Below are 23353 nucleotides of genomic sequence, written 5' to 3' on the forward strand. Positions count from 1 at the left end.
CCAAAATATTTACAGCAATGTGCAACTGCATTTCCCATGAGATTGAAAGCTTTTTAATTTGATCAAACGTATTAGGAATAACCTTGTGGACTAAAAAAGGAACTCGAGTCTCCAAGCAACTTGACATCATTTCTGTGGTTAATTTGAGATAAAAATAACTACCTTTTAAAAATAATTCCTTAACTTTATTGTCATATATTATTTTAGACATTTTAAAGGCCACGAGTTTTTCATCCTCAACATTCTTTTGTAGACAGTTTCTTGGCTTCCTAGACTATGGACTCAATTCATGTTAAAGTTATTAGTGGCCTTTTCTAACTACCTTTACTGGATGACAACTCCTTGTAGTCATAACATACCATTTCTCTTTATGAGTTTTTTCTTAAGGTTGATTTCCCTTCTTCTTTCCACAAACTTGTATAGTCACAATCCTTCTATCACTAGTAACAACATTCTAAGCATACCAATAGTGCAACCTATAGCACTTAAGAACGAAAATATTACTTTTTTTTATATCATTCACCAAGACAAGTATTGCTACAAAAATACATTTTAGTTCAAGATTTATAATTTATTGTCACGTGTAAATGTATAGCATAATATAGTTAAGATTTAATTGCATATCATTCTATATGTAACTCTAAGCATAATATTATAAAAAGTTTAACATAAAAGCTTAGCTAGTCATGAACCATTTAATAATAGCTTACCCACATAATAATATGAGCACAACATGAGCACAGGCACGACACGAGCACCTTTTGGTAGAGCATGTGGGTATAATGAGCATTAAAACCATGACCTAGTTAGAAATAGACTAAAGTACGGCATGTGAAAAAGCTTGCAATAAGTATAGTGAAGAGTTAGCATATGGCCTGCAGGCCATCAATAATATACATGTCGAAGTATATCAAAGTAGAATTTTTTGAAATATAATTTAAAAATATATGAAAAAATAATTTTTTTCATAACCATTGGGAATGACCAACGCCCATCTATTAAATGAATGTCACAATCACTATATTGAAGATTGAACCTTAAAAACATACTTATAGACCTCCTACACTGAGTTTGACTATTATACATCCATGTAAAATCGCAATCATTAACATAAAATCTAACACTTCTCACAACAAGTTTAAAAATTAAAAACGTAAAACTTGAATTTTAGGTGGATATATAGTAGTGAATCCCTTGACCATTTATTCGAAATTGAGAAATCAAGATATATTGAAAGAGTGATGCAATTTGAAAAAGATCTAAAGGATTCGTCTATTTATCATTTTCATCTATGTCAGCCTCAACACAATTTATCTCTTAAAGACTTTCTTGAACAATATTTGAAGCCCCATTATTGTATCCTCTAATTCTTGCTAACTCTATGGCCACTTCTCTCATTTTTGGTCTCTTTTTCCCATTATGATTCAAGCATCTTTTTGTGAGTTTAACAACTACCAAAAATTCATCTTTGCCACCCTCATTCGAAACATGACCATTAAAGATCTCAAATAAATAACCTTCTTTTATTGCATGTACAAAATATTCTGCTAAGCTTTTATCTTTTTGTTATTAGTCAAAAGAATAAGTATTTTTTCCTTTAAGAACTCAACAAGAACTACTCCAAAACTAAACATCACCTTCCTTCGTAAAATAACTAAACCAAAACTATTCGGGATCTAAGTATTTGAAGGCGCCTTGGGCTTTTTAGTAGTCATATGTGTTTAATTAACTGCCATTTATCTTGATGCCTAAAATCCAAAACTTTGGCTTGATATTTATCTTCAAAAAATATGTTTGTAAATTTGATATCTTAATGATGAATGGGTATGGAAGTAGCCGAATGTAAAGAAGATATAACACCTAAAACATCTACAGCAATGTGTAACAACTACAACTAAATAGGTCTTTCTCCAATTAAGAGCTCAGCAAAAATTACTCCAAAACTATAAGCATCACTTTTCTCTATAAAATAACTCAACCAAAACTATTCAGGATCTAAATACCTGAAGATGCCTTGGCCTTGAGTAGTTTTGATCAACTGCCATTTATCTTAATGCCCAAAATCCAAAACTTTAGCTTGATATTTATCATCAAAAAGTATGTTTGCAAACTTGATATCTTAATGATAAATATGTATTTGAAACAACCGAATACAAATCAGATACAACACCTGAAACATCTATAGCAATGTGTAACCACATTTTCCATATGATTGCAAACTCTTCATTTTAATCATGTATATATTGAAAGAAAGTTCTATTAGGACTATGCTTGTAGAATGAAAGAGGAACTTCAATTTTCAAACAATCTGACAATATTTCTATGGTTAATTTGAGATAAAACAACCATCTCATTGATGAAATCCTCAACTTTACTCTTATGTATGATTTTAGACTTTTTAACAGCCATGATTTTTCCATCAAACAACATTTCTTTATAAACAATTCCTTGACCTCTTTGACCAATGATTCGATTCATGTTGAAGTTATCAGTGGCATTTTCTGATTCTTTAGAAGTAAATAATTTTGTCTTCGCAATATTACCTTTACTGGAAGACAACTATAGTTACACTAACAAACCATCATTTCTCTTAAAGAACTTTTTAGTTGAGTTTGATTTCCCTTCTTCTTTTCACAAATTTTCACAACCACAATGTTTTTGTCACTAGTAACAACATTCCAAGCCCACAATAATGCAACCTGAAGCATTTAGGGTGCGTTTAGCACACTGTATATTTCATTATTTTGAAGAATGTTACATGAGAAATCACAGTAGGATCACATGTACAAATAGAGAGGCACCTATGTTTGATTGTCTAGATTAACAACATGATCTGCAACAAAATAGGGCTACAATCAAGAGCCACGATCACTATATTCACTTAACTTTTATTTTGCAAAAATAATAGTGTATTAATTAAATGTTCTTCCATTTTCGTTAACCTCAATTTGAAACATATATTTCAGTTCCTGGAAAGTCTTTGCAATGCTTTAAAGTGCAAGAAAAGCACTTCGCGTCTATGCCCACTTTCTCACTATCCACACCTCTCAATTGACAAATGATAATTTAAAATTTTTGGTGGCTCACCAATGATAAACAAATGTTGATAAAAATGGCCATTAAGAATTTGACCACGTGATCTTGCGGTTAGAAGGAAATATTGTCTTTTCAAAAGTCAACAGAGAGTCAAACTTTTGAAATCAACTGCTAACTAATAATCGAGATTAAAATATTATATTTTAATTTTTATGGCACCAAACTGTTATAAGGCCAAATGGGGAGGTAGCCAACTTCTGACTTAAAATAGAAAAATGATATTTGAATAATAAGAATACAAGATGACGATGACATTGCATGGACAGAAACGAAAGCATTATGCATGAATAAGTTGTTATTTTTAAGAATGGCAAAAGGTCGGGTTGGGCTCGGGCTTGGCCAAGCCTTACCCGACCCGATAAAAAAAAAATTGAAACCCAACCCTAAAAAAACCCGAACACTATTTAGTTAGGGTCAGGCCTAGCCCGACCCAAATCGGGTCAACATCGAGTCGGTCCCAACCCGACCCTACTGAAATAGTTAACCCTCCTATTTTCCACCGCCATTTGAACCAATTCTGCAATTCCTCAACCATTTCAAACACAATTCAATTCCACTTTCCACAACTATTTCAACCCCACACACAAATCAATTTCAAAATCCAACATGAAAAACACACAATGTAATTCCACAACCATTTTAGCCATACACAATTCAATTTAACAACCCAACATAAAAAATAAAAAATAAAAAATAAAAAAACTCATGTCTTATACAAATAAAAACACACAATTTAGTTCCACAACCCAACATTAAAAAAAATGTCTTATAAAAATAAAAAAACTCATGTCTTATACAAATAAAAACTCATAATTCATAAAAACACACAATTTAGTTTTTTTTTAATAGGGTCAGGTTGGGTCGGCTTTAAGCCCGACCCTGACCCGAAATTTTTTTGGGCCTTAAAAGTTTGACTGTAACCCGACTCTAACCTCAAAAATTCGGGTCAAAGGCCTAAAAATTAGGGTCGGGTCAATCGAACCAAAAATAGGGTCGGGCGAAATTGTCAAGCCTAATTATTTTGGTACGCTACAAAATTACTGTGATACAAACGGTAACACAATTTCTATCTTTCTAACTTTTTTATTGTTCAAATATTAGTCAAAGGGACAAATAACTAAAAGTTAGTGGGTTAGGTCCAAAACGTTTATGGTCGTACATGCATCAAATTGAAAAAAATAATAATAATAATTTCATGACACCTCACGTGCCCGAATTCATTTTTTTTTAATTCAATATGGACTCTGTTAAAAGAGCTACAAGGACACTATTCGGGGGTGAGCCACCCCATACATATCATGAAGAAGAAAAGGAATGTCAGAAACCAGGGGACTACTCAGATTGTGAAGGCCAATTGAAAGGTCGGAAGCATAATTGCAATTGTGTCTGCAGCAAAATTTGCCTCTCTGTAAACATGGTTCACCGAATTCATTTTCAATTAATTGGAACATGAAGCAGACTTGTACAAACTTACCCAAGACTCCACCTCAATCTTCATCTTAATTATTATAATAAGTATCGCTACTCGTTTTATTTGTCCGATTTTATTTACTTTGTTGTTTCTTTTTTACTCTTTTGATCTTTATTGAATGAATTGCGAATATGTGTTTGTGCCTTAAGTCGAGTTATTGTTAAAAGCTCATGTTAAGATCAACCCCGTTTGAATTTTTGTTTTGGGGTTAAAAAAAAAAACCCTTATAAAGTTTACACCTAAAAAGTAACTAAGTGATGCAAAAATTACAATTTGATACCTGTAGTAGTATCTACTTAGAACATCCCCCACCCAAAAAAAAAAAAAAAAACTTGAGTACTTGGATAATAATTTCCCAATACCTTTTCTTATAATTTATATTTTCAGTAAAAACAAAATAAATTTCAAATAAGCCTAATCATCTATATAATTTTAAATTAATATTGTTACATCTAATACTAGTGAAATTTAAGGTTTGAATTCTTCTTGTTTTGTCAAACAATCATATAAAATTGATAATAAACCAATCATATAAAATTGATAATCTTCTTCTTCTTTAGTCTAATGAAAAAAACAACTGCTATTATAGAAAGAAGTTTTAGTTATAAAATAAAAATTAATAGTGTATAGTAAAAATGATAAATCAAATCAACTTAAGTTTTAAGTACAATAACTAGTATTTACTAAATATTTTAGTGTTATGATTTTTTTAAACTACAACTGCTTAATCTCAATACCAAACAAAACCTCTCCTTATAATTTAGATTTGTATGTTGGCATAAGTTTACGTGTATTTTATATGTAATTTTAATTTTTTGTTAGTGGAAAATGGTCAGCCACCTTGAACGAAAGAACCAAAAGTGTAGAAACTAGACGCTTGCACAAGCAATAGCGCAGATTTTTTATGTTAAAAGATGGGCCGAAATTCAATTATTCACCCAAAAATCTCAAATAGGCCCATCTCCACGATTCATTTGATCCAGATATGATATGATCTCATACATTCGACCCAATCGTGACCCAATTTTGTAATAGTCCAACACAGTCTCTCATTTGAGTGATGCTATTAGGACACCTTCAAAGCTCTTTCAAAACCCCTCCTATGTGTTTACAATTTTAACCTCTAATAAAATGACAAAAAAACCAGTCTTTTCTCAACTGAGACTGCAGATTTCTCTCTTTCTTTTTCTCTCACTCTGCATTTATAGTTACCATTGCTTCTTGTTTGCATTTTTGCTGCAAACCTACAATGAATTCTTTATTTAAAATGTTAAATTGAGGATCGTGTATACAAATAACTTTAGAATAAATAAATCATTTAAGTTTTAGTTTTATTGGGAAGTTCAAAAGAAATTTTTTCTATTCTATATACGCACTTGACTGTTGAGTTTCACAAGTGTTAACTTGCACTTTTAGGTTTAAAATCTATACAAATCATTCAATGATCAGTTTAGCGACTATCAACGAAAGGAAAAAATTCTTAATTATTTCTTAAGAAATGTAATAATTTAAAGGGTTTAAAGCTTGATTGCAGCTGCAGTTCTAACTTCACCATTAGTTATATTGTTATCCAAATCATGGTAGCTTCTTTTAGAAAGCTTGTTTATTCGCCATGGGAGAGTCTGTAGTTCCTTTCTTCTGATCGAAGATCTATAATAATACACTAAATTGGATAATTTTGCGGTCATGTTATCTTTCCATAAAAATTTTTTAGGCCTTCGTTGGGAAGAAATGGGTAAGGTCATTTATGGAATTAACGTGTGGGTGATATTAGTGATTATGTTATTTTAATTCTCGCTGCATGTGCTTTAAAAAAAAAAGGATAAGAGTTATTGAGGGGTGCCAATTGTCCCACTCCTCTCATTTATAAGTGTAGTAGTGATCTAATTCTCATCCAATAATTAGAAAGTAGCCTGAATTGCCAACATATGGGATCCAACTATGATGCAACTGTGGTACCATACCACAGCTGTAACGCCACAAATTTCCATAATATTAAATTATGGAAATTGGGCTTTCATTAAGAATTATGGATGGCCTATAACCCTTATTAAGAAAGGGATACTAATTATAAATAGAGGTTATTTATGAGATAATTTTGAAAAAGGGTTATTTTTCCTAATTAAATAGGGTTTCTTAAGACTCCCTATAAATGCATACTTTTTCCCCTTCCATAACCCTAAGTTCACAACATTTATTCTTCTTCTCTGCTGCTCTTTATGCTCCTACCCAAATCTTAGGATTCAAACCTTTGTTTAGGAGAGAATCAAAGCGACGGGAAAGTTATTATCCATATTCTCAACAGATTTCTAATCACTCTATCTATGGTTTATATTGGCGATTCTAGATGGTTATAGATCATAATGCAAGATTTAGAATGTATTTAGGTGTTGTTTGGGGTGTTGATTTATTATGAGTTTAGTTAATCAATCCTTGACGTATTAAGCACTGGATAATTCTGGACAGCATGAGTATCTCGAATTTAAACCTATATTTTTTGAACGAATTTTATTATAAAATTTATATTTTTGGAAACTAGACATGTAGGGCTTCTTGAGTAAATTTTATTTCATTAAATTCGACTTCGTTTTCAATTTTATATGTATTTTCGAAATAGAAACCACTGCACTGGAAAACTGCGATTCCAGCATTGCGATCGGATTCACAAGACTATTTTTACCACCAAATGAACTCAGAAAATTCTGAAATTTTATATGTAGGTTAATATATGTGTCTGGGATTCCCAGTTTTAATTTCATAATTTTATGATTAGTATTTTATTTTATAAAAATCACGGAACCCGTTCTGTTTGGTTTAGATTATGTGAAAACAGTTTCGAATTTGCTGAGAAGTAAATAGTTTTTTAAATGTTTTTGATATCGGATCCTCTTGTACATGGGGTACTCATGGATGTCCAGAATAGTTCCATAGAATATTATATCATTCTAAGTTTTAGATTAAGAGTTAAAATTCTGAGAATCAGACCTGTACGGGTATGAATTAGAAAATCAGATTCTTAGAATAAGTTATTAATTGCTATATCTTGTATTTGTTTAAGGTATTGAAGGTGATTGAGGCTCTTAGAAGCTTAGAGGTGTGTTAATTCAAATTCATTTGTCGAGGTAAGTAATTTTATTCCTAATGTACTGGATATATATAAGTATTTTGATATTATTATTATAAGTATAAATGTTTTTATACTACTTAAAGGATTAATTGATTTTGATAACAAAATTAGTTTTATGTAAATGTTTTCAAACCTAAATTCTTTTTAGCAAAGTATTTTATAAATTCTTTTTAATATGTAAATGATTTTATGACATGACAACCTTTTATGATTTTATCTTTAAAATGTTATGCAAGCCTAAATTATTGATATGGACTTTTATGAATCTGATACGAATATTTTATTCCCATTTTTGATTTCAATTATTGATGATTGTATGAGATTCTTAATGTTTTGGCTCATTGTCCATAGTTATTCTAATTCTGATTCTGATCGTAATATACGATATATCTGTCTGGACCAGTACTGGGTTTCTGTTTGAGTGTGCACACGATATTCTGATTCTGTTTCTGGCTAGGTCACCGGGACTATAGGTGACACTATGTGACAAGAGCTAACATTTTGTTTTCTATATACGTATTATATGATTTACTTCGTAAGTAAATATGCTTTTGGATATTTTAAATTATTAAGAATTTATGTTATGTTATCATGATATATCGTTTTAAACAAAATAAGGCTTGCAATATTTTTGTATCGATAGGCCTAGTATGTTAGAAATGGCATTACTTACCGAGTTGACGGCTCACCCCTCGTCATTACTTTTTGCAGATTAAGTTTCTTTTGAGAGGTCCGCTTAGCTTTGGAGTTAGAAATTTTCCATTTCCTTTGCCATTTGAATAAGAGGAGGAATAGGCTCGTGTTTCTATTTAGTTATTTCTATTATGAACGTGTAATTTGGAGTTTGAGACTTTTGTTATTGTTTTTATGTCCTCGGGAGGGATTATTTAGTATTAAATGTTTGATTATGTGGATTTATTTGAATAAGAATTGGAGCTATTTCAGTTTGAAACTTATGAGTAAAGATTATGATTTGTGAGTAACCTCTTTTTTCACGTGCTCCGCACGTGTTAAATTTGGGGTGTTACAACAGCTGCAACTAGCCATTGGATCCAGCTATGGTGAGATATCCAATGGCTAAATAGCTGGATTCAATGGTTAGGTGCAGCTGTGGTATGGCTGGTACCATAGCTAAGTCCCAACATATGACTGATTTATATAAGACCTCAGAAGGCCGACCAACCAACTTATATAACTGATTTGTGTAAGCCTCATGAGGCTCCACAGTTTTAAAACATGAACTTCATCAGGACCACGTCCCAAATACTAGAACAGAAAACAAAATCATACATGCACTGAATGAATAAGCCTTCATCATTATTTACTACTCAAACATAAAACTTGAAATTTCACGTGCACTAGTAATGAATTCCTTCACCATGTGTTTGAAAGTAGAGGATCATCATCTACGGAAACAGCGACACTGCCATTCAAAAAAATCCAGTGAAACATCCATTTGTTTCAGAATTTGCAATAATGTCATCATCCCCATAATCAATCTCTTCGAGACGTTTCTTGAACCATATTTGAAGATCCATGATCGCATACTCTAATTCCAGCTAACTCCAAGGCCACTTCTCTCATTGTGGGTCGCTTTTTTTCCATTAAGATTCAAGCATCGTTTTGCAAGTTTAGCAATTGTTACAATCTCATTTTGGCTACCTTTCTTCAGGAAATGACCACCAAGGATTTCAAACAAATGATCCTCTTTCACTGCACATAGATAATATGCTGCTAACTTTTGTCTTCTTCAAAGTTAGTAAAACGAATTCGTCTTTAGCTCAGCAAGAATTACTCCAAAGCTATAAACAACACTTTTCTCATTAAATTGACTCAATCCAAAATACTTATGATCCAAGTATCCAAAGGTGCCATGGACTTGAGTAGTCGTGTGTTTGATCAACTGTTGTTGATCACGATGCCCTTAAATCTAAAACTTTAGCGCAATATTTATTATCCAAAATTATGCTTTTAGACTTGATATCTCGATGATAAATAGGTATGGAAGCAGTTGAATGCAGATAGAACAAAGAGATTGAAACTTCAACAACAATGCGCCACCACATTTCCCATGTGATTGGAAATTCCTCAGTTTGATGATGATGATTATGTATTTAAAGAGCATTCCATTGGAAATGAACTTGTACACTAAAAGAGGAATTTGGATCTCCAAGGCGCAACCTAGTAATATTTCTTTGGTTAATTTGAGATAAAATTACCACCTCGTTGATAAATACCTCCGCCTTACTCTCATCGACCATTTTAGAATTTTTAACAGCCATGATTTTTCCTTCTGCTAGTATTGGTTAGTAGTGCCTGGGCCTCTTTGGCCGAGGATTCGGTTCATGTTAAAGCTATTAGTCATCTTTTCTAATTCCTTGGAAGTAAAAAAATTTTGTTTTGTCAATATCACCTTCGGTGGAAGAAAACTCTTGTTGCAGCAATTACCCACCATTTTTCTTGAAGAATTTTTTTTGAGCTCGGTTTTCTTTCTTTTGACACACTTGAACAGCAACCATGCCCCAGTGACTAGACACAACATTCCAAGCCCACCAGGAATGCAATCTTACCCTTAAGCGCTTCAAAGTCTATCGAGTTTCGACCAGAGGACAAGGTCAAGAATATTGTAGATTGTATATGTAATTTAATTCAAAACTGGATTTATAAATTATTAGAGAGTCTGCTTTCTACTTTTTGATTTTTGGGTGGCAGTAATTTCACTTTACAACAACCAAGAATTGAGTTCACTGGCTATCAATTGTAAACAACTACCGAGTGTATGATTGAATGGTTTGCATTAGCTTCCTGTTAAGAGTTGGTTGTTTATGAATAACTTAAGCTATTGTGCTTTAAAAAATTAAAAATTATGCGGAAGCACAGCAATCTGAAACACACTTAGTGATGGAAAAAAACAGAGAAGATATGATATGGGTACCTATAATGATAAATTTATCACAAGATTTTTTGCCCAATCTTAGTGAATTCAGAGTTTTCGAACTTGAGTAGTGTCACAGATCTTGGTCAGAGTCAAGGAGCTTTATTTGGTTGGCCACTCAAAATTCAAATCCTGGCGGAATAGGACACTGAAAAATCGATTTGGACTATACTCACCCCCTGTATCTTAAAAAAAAAAAAACAATAGAATTAGTTAGTACCTTCACATATGTCTGGGTAAGCACCACATGATGGTCTTCTATGAAGACAAAGACAAAAAATAACCTGAGCCCATTTGAACCACACAGTCACCGTCCAAATTACAACTAGTAGTATCAGAATTATATTCTTTCATTACAACTACCTATTAATTTCCCCCACTCCAACCGGGCAGGAACATCTTCTCTACTCGTCAAAACTTTTGAAGTTGCCAGGTAGTTTGAGAAAAGCCAAGGTTGGTAAACCGCAGAAACAGACCTGCATTCCTGTGAAATGCTCCGAGAATAAACGTATGATGAGAGATCTCACAGTAATCTAAGTAATCAAATGAACATCAGACTGAAAAAATAAATAAAACGCATATTTTACTGCAGTGAATTTCGTAGTTCCTATTTTTTCTATCTTTTAGTTTGGTTTCTTGGTTAAATATGAAATGCATATATTACTTATTCAATAAATAAAGTGCTAAAATTATAATTTATAAACCCACATTAATACCTAAAATACTCTAATTAAACTACTAAATTATTGTGATTACTCCTATTTTTTATTTAACTGATTTTTCATCCTTTCCTCCATCTCTCCTTTTGGCGCTTTATCCATTACAGCTTTATTCTCAAATCTAGGGGTTTGAAAAATGAACAAATGAATTGAATAGTAAACGAATAGAGTCTTAATTCAATGGGTATGAATTCGATTTGTTTATTGAATGAATATTTATTTAATTCATTTACTCTATAAAATTTAATGAATTAAATCGAATTTAGATTCATTTACAATTTGTATAATACATTTATTAAAAATTATTTATTTTTATCTTATTATTATAACTTATAATTACAAAACTATCCTCTAAATTTTTAAATTTATGCATAAACAATTAATGGTAAATAAGTAATTTAATCAAATGGATAATAAATGAATAGGTTCATACTCGATTCATTTTTTAATTGTTTATTAAACGAATCCTAAATGATAAATGAATGAGTGACCTCAAACTTAGATTCGATTAATTTATTTTGTAAATTAAATCCAATTCAACCATTTATTAAACGAATTAATTTTTTCAAACTTAAACATGCTTAATTTGATTTAAATAGAATCAAATAATACATCTTGAACCAAATTGTCACCCCTATCTATCCTTTAATTTTCTTTTCAAATTAAGTAGTTTTTTCCCCTAATATTTCATGTGTGAAACAATACCTTTAAAATTTAAGAAACAAACGGATGATAAAATTATATTTTTAATGGATACAGTTCTTGCATGGACTTTTTAGGAAAGCTCCAATGAAAAGAGAATACGTTGCTCAATGCTGTAAATAAATTTTGCATAAATTTACTAGTTGAAATCAAGAGGGAGTTTTATCAATGACAAACTTTTAGCCAAGATCAAATATTTAACAAATTCCTCAAAATTTCATTCCATTAACTAACGAAAGTGTAGGTGAAGAAAAGAAATTCAATAAATGGGTAAAAATTCAAAGAAACAAGAGAACTCTACATACAAATTTCATGAACGCTCACGTTTCTGAATTCATTTCTGATTCGGAAGACTATGCAAAAGTGTACTTTAATTTGTTGTATCTTTTTGACTCCTTTTGATCTTTTCTCTAGAGCAAAGAGCAAATAAAAATCAGCGAGTTACATTCATTTAATGTTGACGAAACTGTGCATTTTATTCACTTTTGTCGGATGGAAAGATTTCGCACTGGAAAGTGGAAATAGGAATCTTGTCTGTGTAACTTGAATTTTCAACAGACGAAAGTTGCCGCGCAAGTTGACTGTAATGGAGGACGTGTGTTATGCGCTGGCGGGAGTGGAATATAAGGGTGTGGACTTGTGGATTGACGTCCACAAGTAAGACAAAGATCTGTCGATAAGATGAAACACGTTGGCTTTCATGGCTACCTAACGAACATGTCGGGAACTTTCGTCCAACTTCAACCTAACTAACTGGCTTCCGTAGCTTTCATGGCTAATAAATGAACATGAAATTATGTGTTTACTTGACCGTTAATGGACAGTGGATGAAATACGTTTTGGCCGTCAAAACAAACCACTGATTAACGGAAAAGGTTCTTAAAAAAAATAAACAAATAAAAGGATTTAGAGCATAGTATAGATAACTTTTTATCAATAACATGTTATCTATTTAAAAGTTTTGTTCTTTTATCATTTTCTGCTTCGTCATTCTCCGCATCGAAACCCAAATTATTGAAGCTTAATCCTATCTGCCGAGCTATATAAGTTGTAGGCTTCTGGAGCCATCACCAAGTTCGTGAGCATTCATTCAAGTTCTCGCATATTATTTTTTGTTTCGGTGCAAAGTTGATGAGATAGAGCTAAATTTTCCAGCGTCTGATATGAATAATTTTCAAACGGGGTTGATCAATAAGAGGCTTGATGCTGGCCGGTTTAAGACCGTGCATTCTTGCCACTTGAGTAAGATTTTTGGTTCCTAGACAGGCGCTTTTCATTTATCTAACGATGTTGAGACACTCAATTTATAAAAGAAGATCAAAATTACTTGGAAAACTTGTTTAAATATGTTTATATACAGTAGAAATTATCCAGGATCTTAGACCAGGTAAATACTATAATGTAGAGATTTTTCTTTTTAACTATTTATGAGCATATGGCTTCCGAAGAAAAAAAAATTTGAAGGATACAATAACTAGAATATATTCTGGAAGTCTCACAATTTTATTTTTTAAATGCATAATTCAAGAAACATATGGAAAATATACTTCAATTTATTTCATAATTATCGGGCATGACCAACATACATCCACTAAATTAATGTTACAGTCATTGACATGGAAATTGGAAACTTATAAACACACTTAGAGGCCTCCTACATTGAGTTCACTAACATATATGCACATAAAATCAGAGTCACAAACACAAAATCTGAAAGTTCTCAATACAAGATTTAAAATTTCAAACATAAAACTTGAAATATTAGGTGCATAGTATCAAATCCCTTCACCAATTGTTTGAAATTAGCGGATCAACATCCACTGAAACAGTAACACTATCCAAAAAGGATTCGTCAATGGATCCATCAGTTTCAGAATTTGCACCTATATGTATGTCACCAAGAGCACAATCAATCTCTTCAAGACCTTCTTCCATTACATTTGAAGCTCCATTCCCTGCCTTAATTCCTGCTAATTCACTTGCCACTTCTCTCATTGTAGGCCTCTTTTTCCCATTAAGGTTCAAGCATCTCTTTGTAAGTTTAGCAACTGTTATTATCTCATCCTCGCCACCCTCTTTCATGACTTGAGCACCAAGGATTTCAAATAATCTTTCCTCTTTCATTGCACATAGAAAATATGCTGCTAAACTTTTGTCTTCTTCCAAGGTGGTAAAACGAATTGGTTTTTCCCCAGTCAAGAGCTCAGCAAGAACTACTCCAAAGCTATAAACGTCACTTTTATCAGTAAATTGACTCGATCGAAAATACTCAGGATCTAGGTATCCAACGGTGCCGTGGACTTGAGTAGTCATATGTGTTTGATCAACTGCCATAGACCTTGAAGCCCCAAAATCTGAAACTTTGGCACGATATTTATCATCCAAAAGTATATTTGTAGACTTAATGTCTCGATGATAAATAGGTATAGAAGCAGCCGAATGCAGATAGGATAGAGCACCTGAAATTTCGATGGCAATTCGCAATCGCATTTCCCAAGTGATTGGAAAATCCTCATTTTGATCGTGTATGTATTGAAAGAGAGTTCCGTTGGGAATGAACTCATACACTAATAAAGGAACTTCTGTCTCCAGGCAACAACCTAGCAGCTTAACAACATTTCTGTGGTTAATTTGAGATAAAATAACCACCTCATTGATAAATTCCTCCACCTTACTCTCATCAATTACTTTAGACTTTTTAACAGCCACAATTTTTCCATCTGCTAACATTCCTTTGTAGACAGTACCTTGACCTCCTTGACCAAGGATTCGATTCAAGTTGAAGTAATCGGTGGCTTTTTCCAATTCCTTCGAAGTGAACAATTTTGTTTTCTCAACAGTACCGTCAGTGGAAGCCAACTCTTGTTTCAGTAATAAGCCCCCATTCCTCTTGAAGAATTTTTGCTTGAGCTTGATTTCCCTTCTTCTTTTGACAAACTTGAGCAGCCACCATGCTCCAATGAGTAGAAACATTCCAAGCCCACCACTAGTGCAACCTGCACCACTCATAGACAATCTTAGTATCGAAATGACAAAGCAGAAAATGATAAAAGAAGAAATGTTTCCAAATATAATCTGGGGAAAGTGGTCCCTCTTCAAATTTATTTCGCTACGTTTAAATCCACACACTACCCCATTTCATCCTTGATGTTCAAACAGTGATTAGGAAAAAAACATTGTTGAAATGTAAATCACATTTTTTATAGATAAATATTTAACTAGTTTTAATTTGCAAAACTCGTAGATAAACAATTGTTTGGGAAAATGTCGCATTTATCTTCTAGCAGTGTATTTATTCTGTTGTTGTATTTTAACACCGTGGATAAAATGTGAACAAGTTCTAAGGGAGAAAAATATCTCATAGAATAATTATAGAGCCACAAACACTTTATAAATAATGTAACATTGTACAAACTGAGGTGACAAGATATGATTGGTTGATTAAAAATATAAAACATAAAAATTAACCATGAGATCCTTCAGTATTTTTTGTGTATAAAAATATTTGTGATTGTATCATGACTCTACCGTACTAGACTTTATATCTCTTTTATATAAATAATAAAAAATCCTAACAGTGTGTAATTTCTAGTATAATTTTCATTTTGATACTATCATTTTTAGTCGGTTTTCTATAAGAAAGTGGCAAAAGATTGAATCCACCGTCTTATTGTTTGGTTAGCAATATACAAGAAATATTTATAAAAGTTCACGTGCATAAGTCATATTAGAAAACGAATTCGGGTGCTGATTCTGCCAGATTAATGTTCTATTTTAATTATTTTTAGTCAAGTTGGGAAATTTTCTTAAATAACAGGGGTAGAAATATATACCTATAACAACATATTTGACCCGAGTTTTTTTGCGGAGAAATGAATCCCTAGTTCTCGTTGGGGAGCATCCCGGTTCTTGGACAGACTCATCGAAAACCGGGTCATAATAATAACCATCAGGACATTTGGAGCAATTGTGTCCGCTTGTGGTATTGCAGATCAAGTAACCTACACAAAGCCAAAGAAAATGGAAGATCAAATTCAACTGCGCCAAGAAATTCTGTCTGCACTCATGTCCAAAAGGGTTTAAGTCTGTACCTTCACATAAGTCGTCTTGGTAGCCGCTACTTCTGCTGTAATCACAACGACAGAAATGACCTGAGCTTAATTGTATTAAACAACGATCGTCCTTGTTACACACTTTAGTTTGTGAATTATAACCTTCATAACAGTCGCCTTTATATTTTCCCCACTCCAACAGGGCAGGAATCTTTTTTTCATCCTTCAAACCACTGGGAGTTTCCAGATAGTTGAAGAAAGTCCAATATGGGTAAACCAGAGAAAAAGAGGTGCATCCCTGTGGAATACTTTGAGAATAAACGTACGCTGTATTCGCATCGAGAACTTTAGTACTACTATTTTGAGGAATGTTACATAACACATCACAGCAGCCACTATCTCCAGAAGGATTGCATGTACAAATAGATATGCACCCACCGCCAGCATCAGTGATAGTTGAATTACTTGAAATTGAATCATTCTGCTGGTTGCTGGCATAGTTGTCACAACCTATGGCCAGGAACTTATTTTTCCTTTGTGAAAAGGAAAATGGAGTGCCTTTCAGGTTAATGCCTTTAGCATTCAAGGAAATTGCAGAAATATTGACCAAGATATAGGGAAATCTGCTGCCGTAAGATACATATGAGGAAATTTCTTGGCCGATTCTTTGAAGAATAGCTTTTGGAGTGCCGGAAGAGTTATCACAGACTACTTCAAAGCTCTCATCAAAGTAGCACCCTGCTCCGATTCCGAAAGGGTATTGGATCTCGACATCCCCGCATCGATCTGGACACGCTAATGCCTCCGCTGCTGCTTCGACCGTGCAGAGTAACATAATGATATGCAACAAAACCAAACCATTATCAACAGCCATATTAGTATTACCACTCAAACTTTATAAATTCCTCTTTCTTTTATTTTGCGAATCTAAGGAGTGTTAACTCTTCTCCCGTATTTTCTTCAACCTCCATTTATATATTTATTTCAGCACCAAGAAAGTATAAGCAATTTCGATTGACTTCAACCTCATTGGCCCTTTTAGTCTTTCTCCTTTTATTTGTTAGGTCTTTTATCCAATTATTATTTCAATTATATTTATTTTGTCACATTGTTCAATAAAGATAGAAGAGACATTGTTAAAGTCATTTAATTGAGCGTCATGGGATGCGATTAAAGGACCCCATAATATTTATTTTTTTTATCTGTTAAATTTTTTCTCCAATTATTATTTATTCCATTATATTTATTTCACATCAATCTATTAATTACTTGATCAAAATTGCCGAGGATAAAAACTAATTTATTTATTTATTTAATCCAAAGGGACAAAAACGACTGTCAATCAATGATCGTCTTCAATCTCTGCTACCTGCAGAATGCTCATTTGTATTGTCATTGTTTGGTTCAACAATTTTTTAGAAAGTTCAGGTAACCTTTGCATAAATGTTCAAGAGAGTTCATTGTTTGGTTCAACAATCAAATTAGATGTTCTCTTGCTAATTTCCTAAAAATCTCAAGTAATGAAGAATAATAATAATACATTATCCATCACGCGAGTGACAAGGTAGTTAGCTATTCAATTTCATTTTTTTTTCATGAGGGGAAGATTCCAACTCCCCACATTGCATAAATGAAAGTAAATTATAAATAGACACAACTCTCTTGGTGTCGGCATAGCCCTCTCCAGAACTACAGCCTTCAATTAGCATAAAATTACAACTTTTATCTTTCAATATCCTTAATGCAATTTTGACTTCACTTTTTTTTTTTTACCATTTTTATTTAATGTTAGAATTCAAAAGAAGAGACCGAGAGCATTATTACTAACTTGGAATATGATTATTGGTAATGTTAGAATTCGAAAGAAGAGACCGAGAGCATTATTACAGACTTGGAATATGATTATTGGTATTGACAGAACCATTAATATATAAGTTAGAGAATTAGCTGAAAAAAGTCTTTGGATATGTACATGGCCCGACTTTCATAATTAAATCGGAATAGTAAGCCAGAGGTTCAATGTATGGAAGCTTGATTTCGGCCTTGCCTTGCTCATAGTCTTGCCATTTACCATGGACTGAAAAATCAATGTGGTTAAAAAATAGATTCTCTTGGATTTGGTTTCTTGCTGTTCGAGAAAATGTATTCATTGTTTAGTGTATAATCTGGGGTTAAAGAGATCCTAAACTTAGGCCAAGTGGGCTTGTTATGTTTAGTCTACGTAACTAGCTCTACTGAAATAAGTTAGGGGTTTGTAAGATCATGGTCAATTTGCCGTCGTCAGATTTGATTAATTTTCAAGCGAAGTTGATCAATGGGAGACTTATTTTTACATTATTTTACATGATTATACGTGATTATTTTTACTTATTTTAAGACAGTGCAATCTTTAAAAAAAAAACTAATTAATAACTTATTTTTACATTATTTTACATGATTAGACGTCACAATAATTGTAATTTAGACAAATCTGACAAAAAATAAGATTTTTGGGACGTAGGAACTTCTTAGGTGCAAGATGCCTCCTTTCATCACAACCGGTGACGTTATTCCGACACATCATCGAGACCCAATAGTTGAAGTAAAAGCCTTACATGGGTCATTCAAAAAAAAAAAAAAAAAAAAAGCCTGACATGGGTCAATTACATGTGGCGTCATGGAATGTTTTACCAAATCATCCAGTCACTTTTACCATCTTTAAAAATAGTCCTCAACACATTATGCTAAAGAAATGTTAACATTTCTTTAAAATAAATAAAATACAATGTAATCAGTGGGCTAGGTAAATTCGGCTTTGTTACTAAATCGAAGGTTCCATTTCATGAACTCTCACGTGTCGGAATTCATTTCTCATTCGGAAGACAATGCAAAAGTGTACATTAATTTGTTGTATCTTTTTGACTATCTTTAATCTTTTCTAGCAAATAATTGCTCAACCGGCCAGTTACATTCATTTAATGTTGGCGAAGCTGTGCATTTTATTCACTTTTGTCGGATGGAAAGATTTTGCACTGGAAAGTGGAAATTAACTATGATTCTTCATACGAGAAATAGGAATTTTCAACAGACGGAAGTTGCCACGCAAGTTCCCTGCAAGGGAGGACTTGTGTTATGCGTGGGGTGGGAGTGGATTAAGGGTGTGTGAAATGAAATCAAAAAATGAAAGAAGTAAAAGTTGTACTAGTTACCACCTTGGCGCTGAACGACTTGCTTTTCAAATAATGATCTTAAATAAAGATCTGTCGATCGATAAGATGAAACAAGTTGGCTACCCAACGAAACATGTCGGTAATTGTCCTCCAACTTCAACCTAACTGGCTTCCGGAAATGATCATGAAATTATGGACGTCGCTCAAAGTTCCTACGTTTACTTGACCGTTAATGGAACGTACCAAGATGAAACACGTGTTGGCCGTCAAACCAAACGACTGATTAACGGAAAAAGATGCTTAAAAAAAATATTCAAAAAGATGAACAGCACAGTGTAGATAACCTTTTATCAATAACATGTTATCTATTCAGGAGTTTTGTTCTTTTATCACGCCGTCTATAAAAATGGACTGAAAAAAAATCAACGTGGTTAAAAATAGATCCTCTCGGAGTTGGGTTTCTTGAGGTTTGCAAAGAGAAAACGTAGGCATTGTTCAGTTTATGATCCTGGATTAAAGAAATCCTAAATTTAATTTAGGGCAATTGGGCTTGTAATGTTTAGTTTTACTAAAATAAAATCCTAACTGCCGAGCTATATAAGGTTATAAGTAATGGGCTTCTGGTGCCATCACCAAGTTCATGAGCTTTCATTCAAGTTCTCACATATTATTTTTGTTTTGGTGCAAAGTTGATGAGATAGAGCTAAATTTTCCATCGTCTGATATGATTAATTTTCAAGTGGGGTTGATCAATAAGAGGCTTGATGCTGGCCGGTTTAAGACCGTGCATTCTTGCCACTTGAGTAAGATTTTTGGTTCCTAGACAGGCGCTTTTCATTTATCTAATTTTTCACATTTGGTGATATTATGTGAATTTCATAACTTGAATATGAGTTATCAAGATTTATGATTTAAGGCACAACTAAACTACGACCGCGAGATCAAAACAAGTGACGTTGTCATCGAATCTTTTACCAAAATTTTCAATTACTTTTATAGTTTTACCATTTTTAATTAATGGGTTAGGGACAAAATGGTTCAAATAAACTTGTGAAAGTTGCAATTAAATTTGAATTTATCTTAGGTTTCCCAAATCAGAGCTTTTATAATGGAATGAATTATTTCTTTTCCCCAACATGTCACTTTCAGTTATTAATGTATGTTAATCAATTTCAATTTATTCACAACCAAACACGGTGACAACATAAATGTTCTCAAATGAAATGTTATGCATCGTCTCCCTGCTAGATAATCTTATAAACAAATGCAAAAACTTTACAGACCAACATGTTGGTTTTATACTAAAAGATTCAAGACATTCACAACAATCCTGACTATGAGGTTGACACACTTAATTTATAAAAGAAGATCAAAATTACTTGGAAAATTTGTTTAAATACGTGTATATATAGTATAAATTATTTGGGATCTCAAACAAGGTTAATACTACTATGTAGAGATTTTTCTTTTTAACTATTTATGAGCATATGGTTTCTGAATAAAAAATAATAATTGAAGTATACAATAACTAAAATATATTCCTAAAGTCTCACAATTTTATTTATTAAATACATATTTCAAAAAACATATGGAAACTATACTTCAATTTATTTCATAACCATTAGGAATGGCCAAGATACATCCACTAATTTAATATTACCGTCACTGACATGAAGATTGAAAACTTATAAACTCACTTAGAGACCTCCTACACTGAGTTTGACTAATATATATGCACGTAAAATTACAGTCACAAACACAAAATCTGAAAAGTCCTTTAAACAAGCTTTAAAATTTCAAACATAAAACTTGAAATATCATGTGTATAGTATCAAATCCCTTCACCAATTGTTTGAAATTAGAGGATCAGCATCCACTGAAACACTAACACTATCCAAAAGGACCCGTTGATGGATCCATTAGTTTTAGAATTTGCAGCTTGTGTATGTCATGAGAGCACAATCAATCTCTTCAAGGCCTTGTTCCATTACATTTGAAGCTCCATTCAATGCCTCGAGTTAGTTTTTATTTTATTTTATTACATATTGTTGAATTGTATATTATATCTTTGTTGTTTCAATTTATTATTATTGTTGTTGTTGTTGTTGTTGTTATGAAATTGTGATAAGTGTGTAAGAGCCTTATTAGTAAGCTTAAGTGCACTCGAAAGATTCTGTTAGTGAAGCTTTATACATTGCCTAAACAATCTGGGTTTTAAATAGGACCATTGCCTTTAATCTTTTCTGAGAACTTAACTACTATATTTTTGCATGCAAAGTGGCCGGGTCTAATATCGCTTGTAATGTATGATAATCTATCACAACAATTGTAAAACATATTATCTGTTAAAATAGAAACTGATATGAGCCAGCAAGCTGTAACTTTTGACCCTCCTCTTACTGTCTCATGTGTTGATGTTAGAATTGGTGCTGTTTCCTCTATGGTTGTTCCTCGTGAGGAAAAACTTGAGAAATTAATTGGACAGAATTTCCAATGGTGGCAACAAAAAATGGTTTTTTACTTGATCACCTTGAATCTTGCGAGATTCTTGAAGGAAGATGCTCCTGTACATAGAAGGGTTGAAGTTGATCGCCAAGTGATTAATCCAATATATGATTGGAATCATTTTGATTTCCTTTACAGAAATTATATGTTCAATGGCTTAAGCAACTATTTGTATAGTGTTTATGCTAGAAAGAAAAGAGCGGAGGAGCTATAGGAGCCTTAGAATGGAAATATAAAACTTAGGGTTTTTCATGATTTTTTCTCTTTTAAGAATAAGTAGTGCTTTCCTATTTGAGTTAGGATTCTAGGATTTGTATCCTATTTATGATTTTTTGGTCGATGCACATTTATCTTGTAGAGGTAAGAAAGGTGTTGGGCCAAAGTTAGGGTCTTAAGGAAAGTTTCTAGAAGGTGGTATAATACACTATATCCGAATATTGCAATAGTTTAATATGGCGTAAATTGAGACTATGAACTTTTTGATTTTGTACTATTTTAGTCTTTTTAGAGTAATTGGTTCTCTACTAACTTGATTTGTAAAGCATTTTTTTATGGGCCGAGACCCTTTAAGTGGGCTTAACCCAAAGTTCAATGCAAATTGAGCCCACTTTAATGCATAAGTGTCTTTCAAAGTACGGTCCACAGTAGTTGCTCTAACATAATAGATTAGGTCCACAAAAAAAATACATACTTGATGGCCCGGATTAGGCCCTTAAGCCTACTATCGATTTTTAGATAGCCACAACTTCATACTTCAAATTCAAGTTAGAACTACTATGGTGAATGTTATTTTTAAGGAAAACAATGTTAATACCTTATACTAGTCCTGTCCAGACTTTACACGAGAAAACAAACAAAGCCTAAATAAAAAATTAAAATAATATTAAAATACAATGTAACATTAGTGGGTTAGGTAAAAATGGTTTTGTTACTAAGTCGAAAATTCCAATTCATGAACTCTCACGTTTCCGAATTCATTTCAATTCGGAAGACTATGCAGAAGTGTACTTTAAACTGTTGTATATTTTTTTTACTATTTTTCATCTTTTCTCTACCAAAGAGCAAATAATTAAATCGGCCAATTACATTCAATTGATGTTGATGAAATTGTGCATTTTATTCACTTTCGTCAAATGGAAAGATTTCACAATGGAAAGTACAAATTAATTATGTTTCTTCATACAAGTAATAGAAATTTTTTGTGTAACTTGAATTTTCAACAGACGAAAGTTGCCACGCAAGTTAACTGTAATGGAGGACTTGTGTTACGTGTGGGGTGTGAGTGGATTAAGGGTGTGTGAAATGAAAGAAAAAATGACCATAATTGATTAGAAAAAAGGAAAATGATATTCGGCCACCACGAGAACATAAGGAAGCCAGAAGCGCATGCTTCCTCTGCCGTTTTCGAAGTTTTCAATTTAAAAATTAAAAATAGATTTTTCCATTGAAAAATATTAAAATTAAATCTAAAGAATGTGAAAAATCTAAAATTCTTACCCCTTCCTCTCACTGTACCAGTCACTCATTTACTCATTTGCTCTGTTCTCTCACTCACCCGATCTGTCTCTCTCACCCACCCTCCATCGCACACACCCGA

At 32.7% G+C, this 23353-nt stretch overlaps 1 protein-coding gene across 1 annotated transcript; it reads right to left on the reverse strand.

Annotated features, from left to right (window-relative positions):
• Positions 1-13835: 13835 nt before the first annotated feature.
• LOC18036297 (wall-associated receptor kinase-like 10) lies at positions 13836-17020 on the reverse strand. Its single transcript, XM_024180732.1, has 3 exons — positions 16142-17020; positions 15884-16051; positions 13836-15046 (listed from the first exon to the last, which is right to left on the reverse strand). The coding sequence occupies exons 1-3, from the start codon at positions 16974-16976 to the stop codon at positions 13836-13838; spliced, it is 2214 nt and encodes a 737-aa protein (XP_024036500.1). The 5' UTR covers positions 16977-17020.
• Positions 17021-23353: the final 6333 nt, after the last annotated feature.

The sequence above is a fragment of the Citrus clementina genome, unplaced genomic scaffold (assembly GCF_000493195.1).
Source record: "Citrus clementina cultivar Clemenules unplaced genomic scaffold, Citrus_clementina_v1.0 scaffold_7, whole genome shotgun sequence".
Classification (NCBI taxonomy): Eukaryota; Viridiplantae; Streptophyta; class Magnoliopsida; order Sapindales; family Rutaceae; genus Citrus; species Citrus x clementina.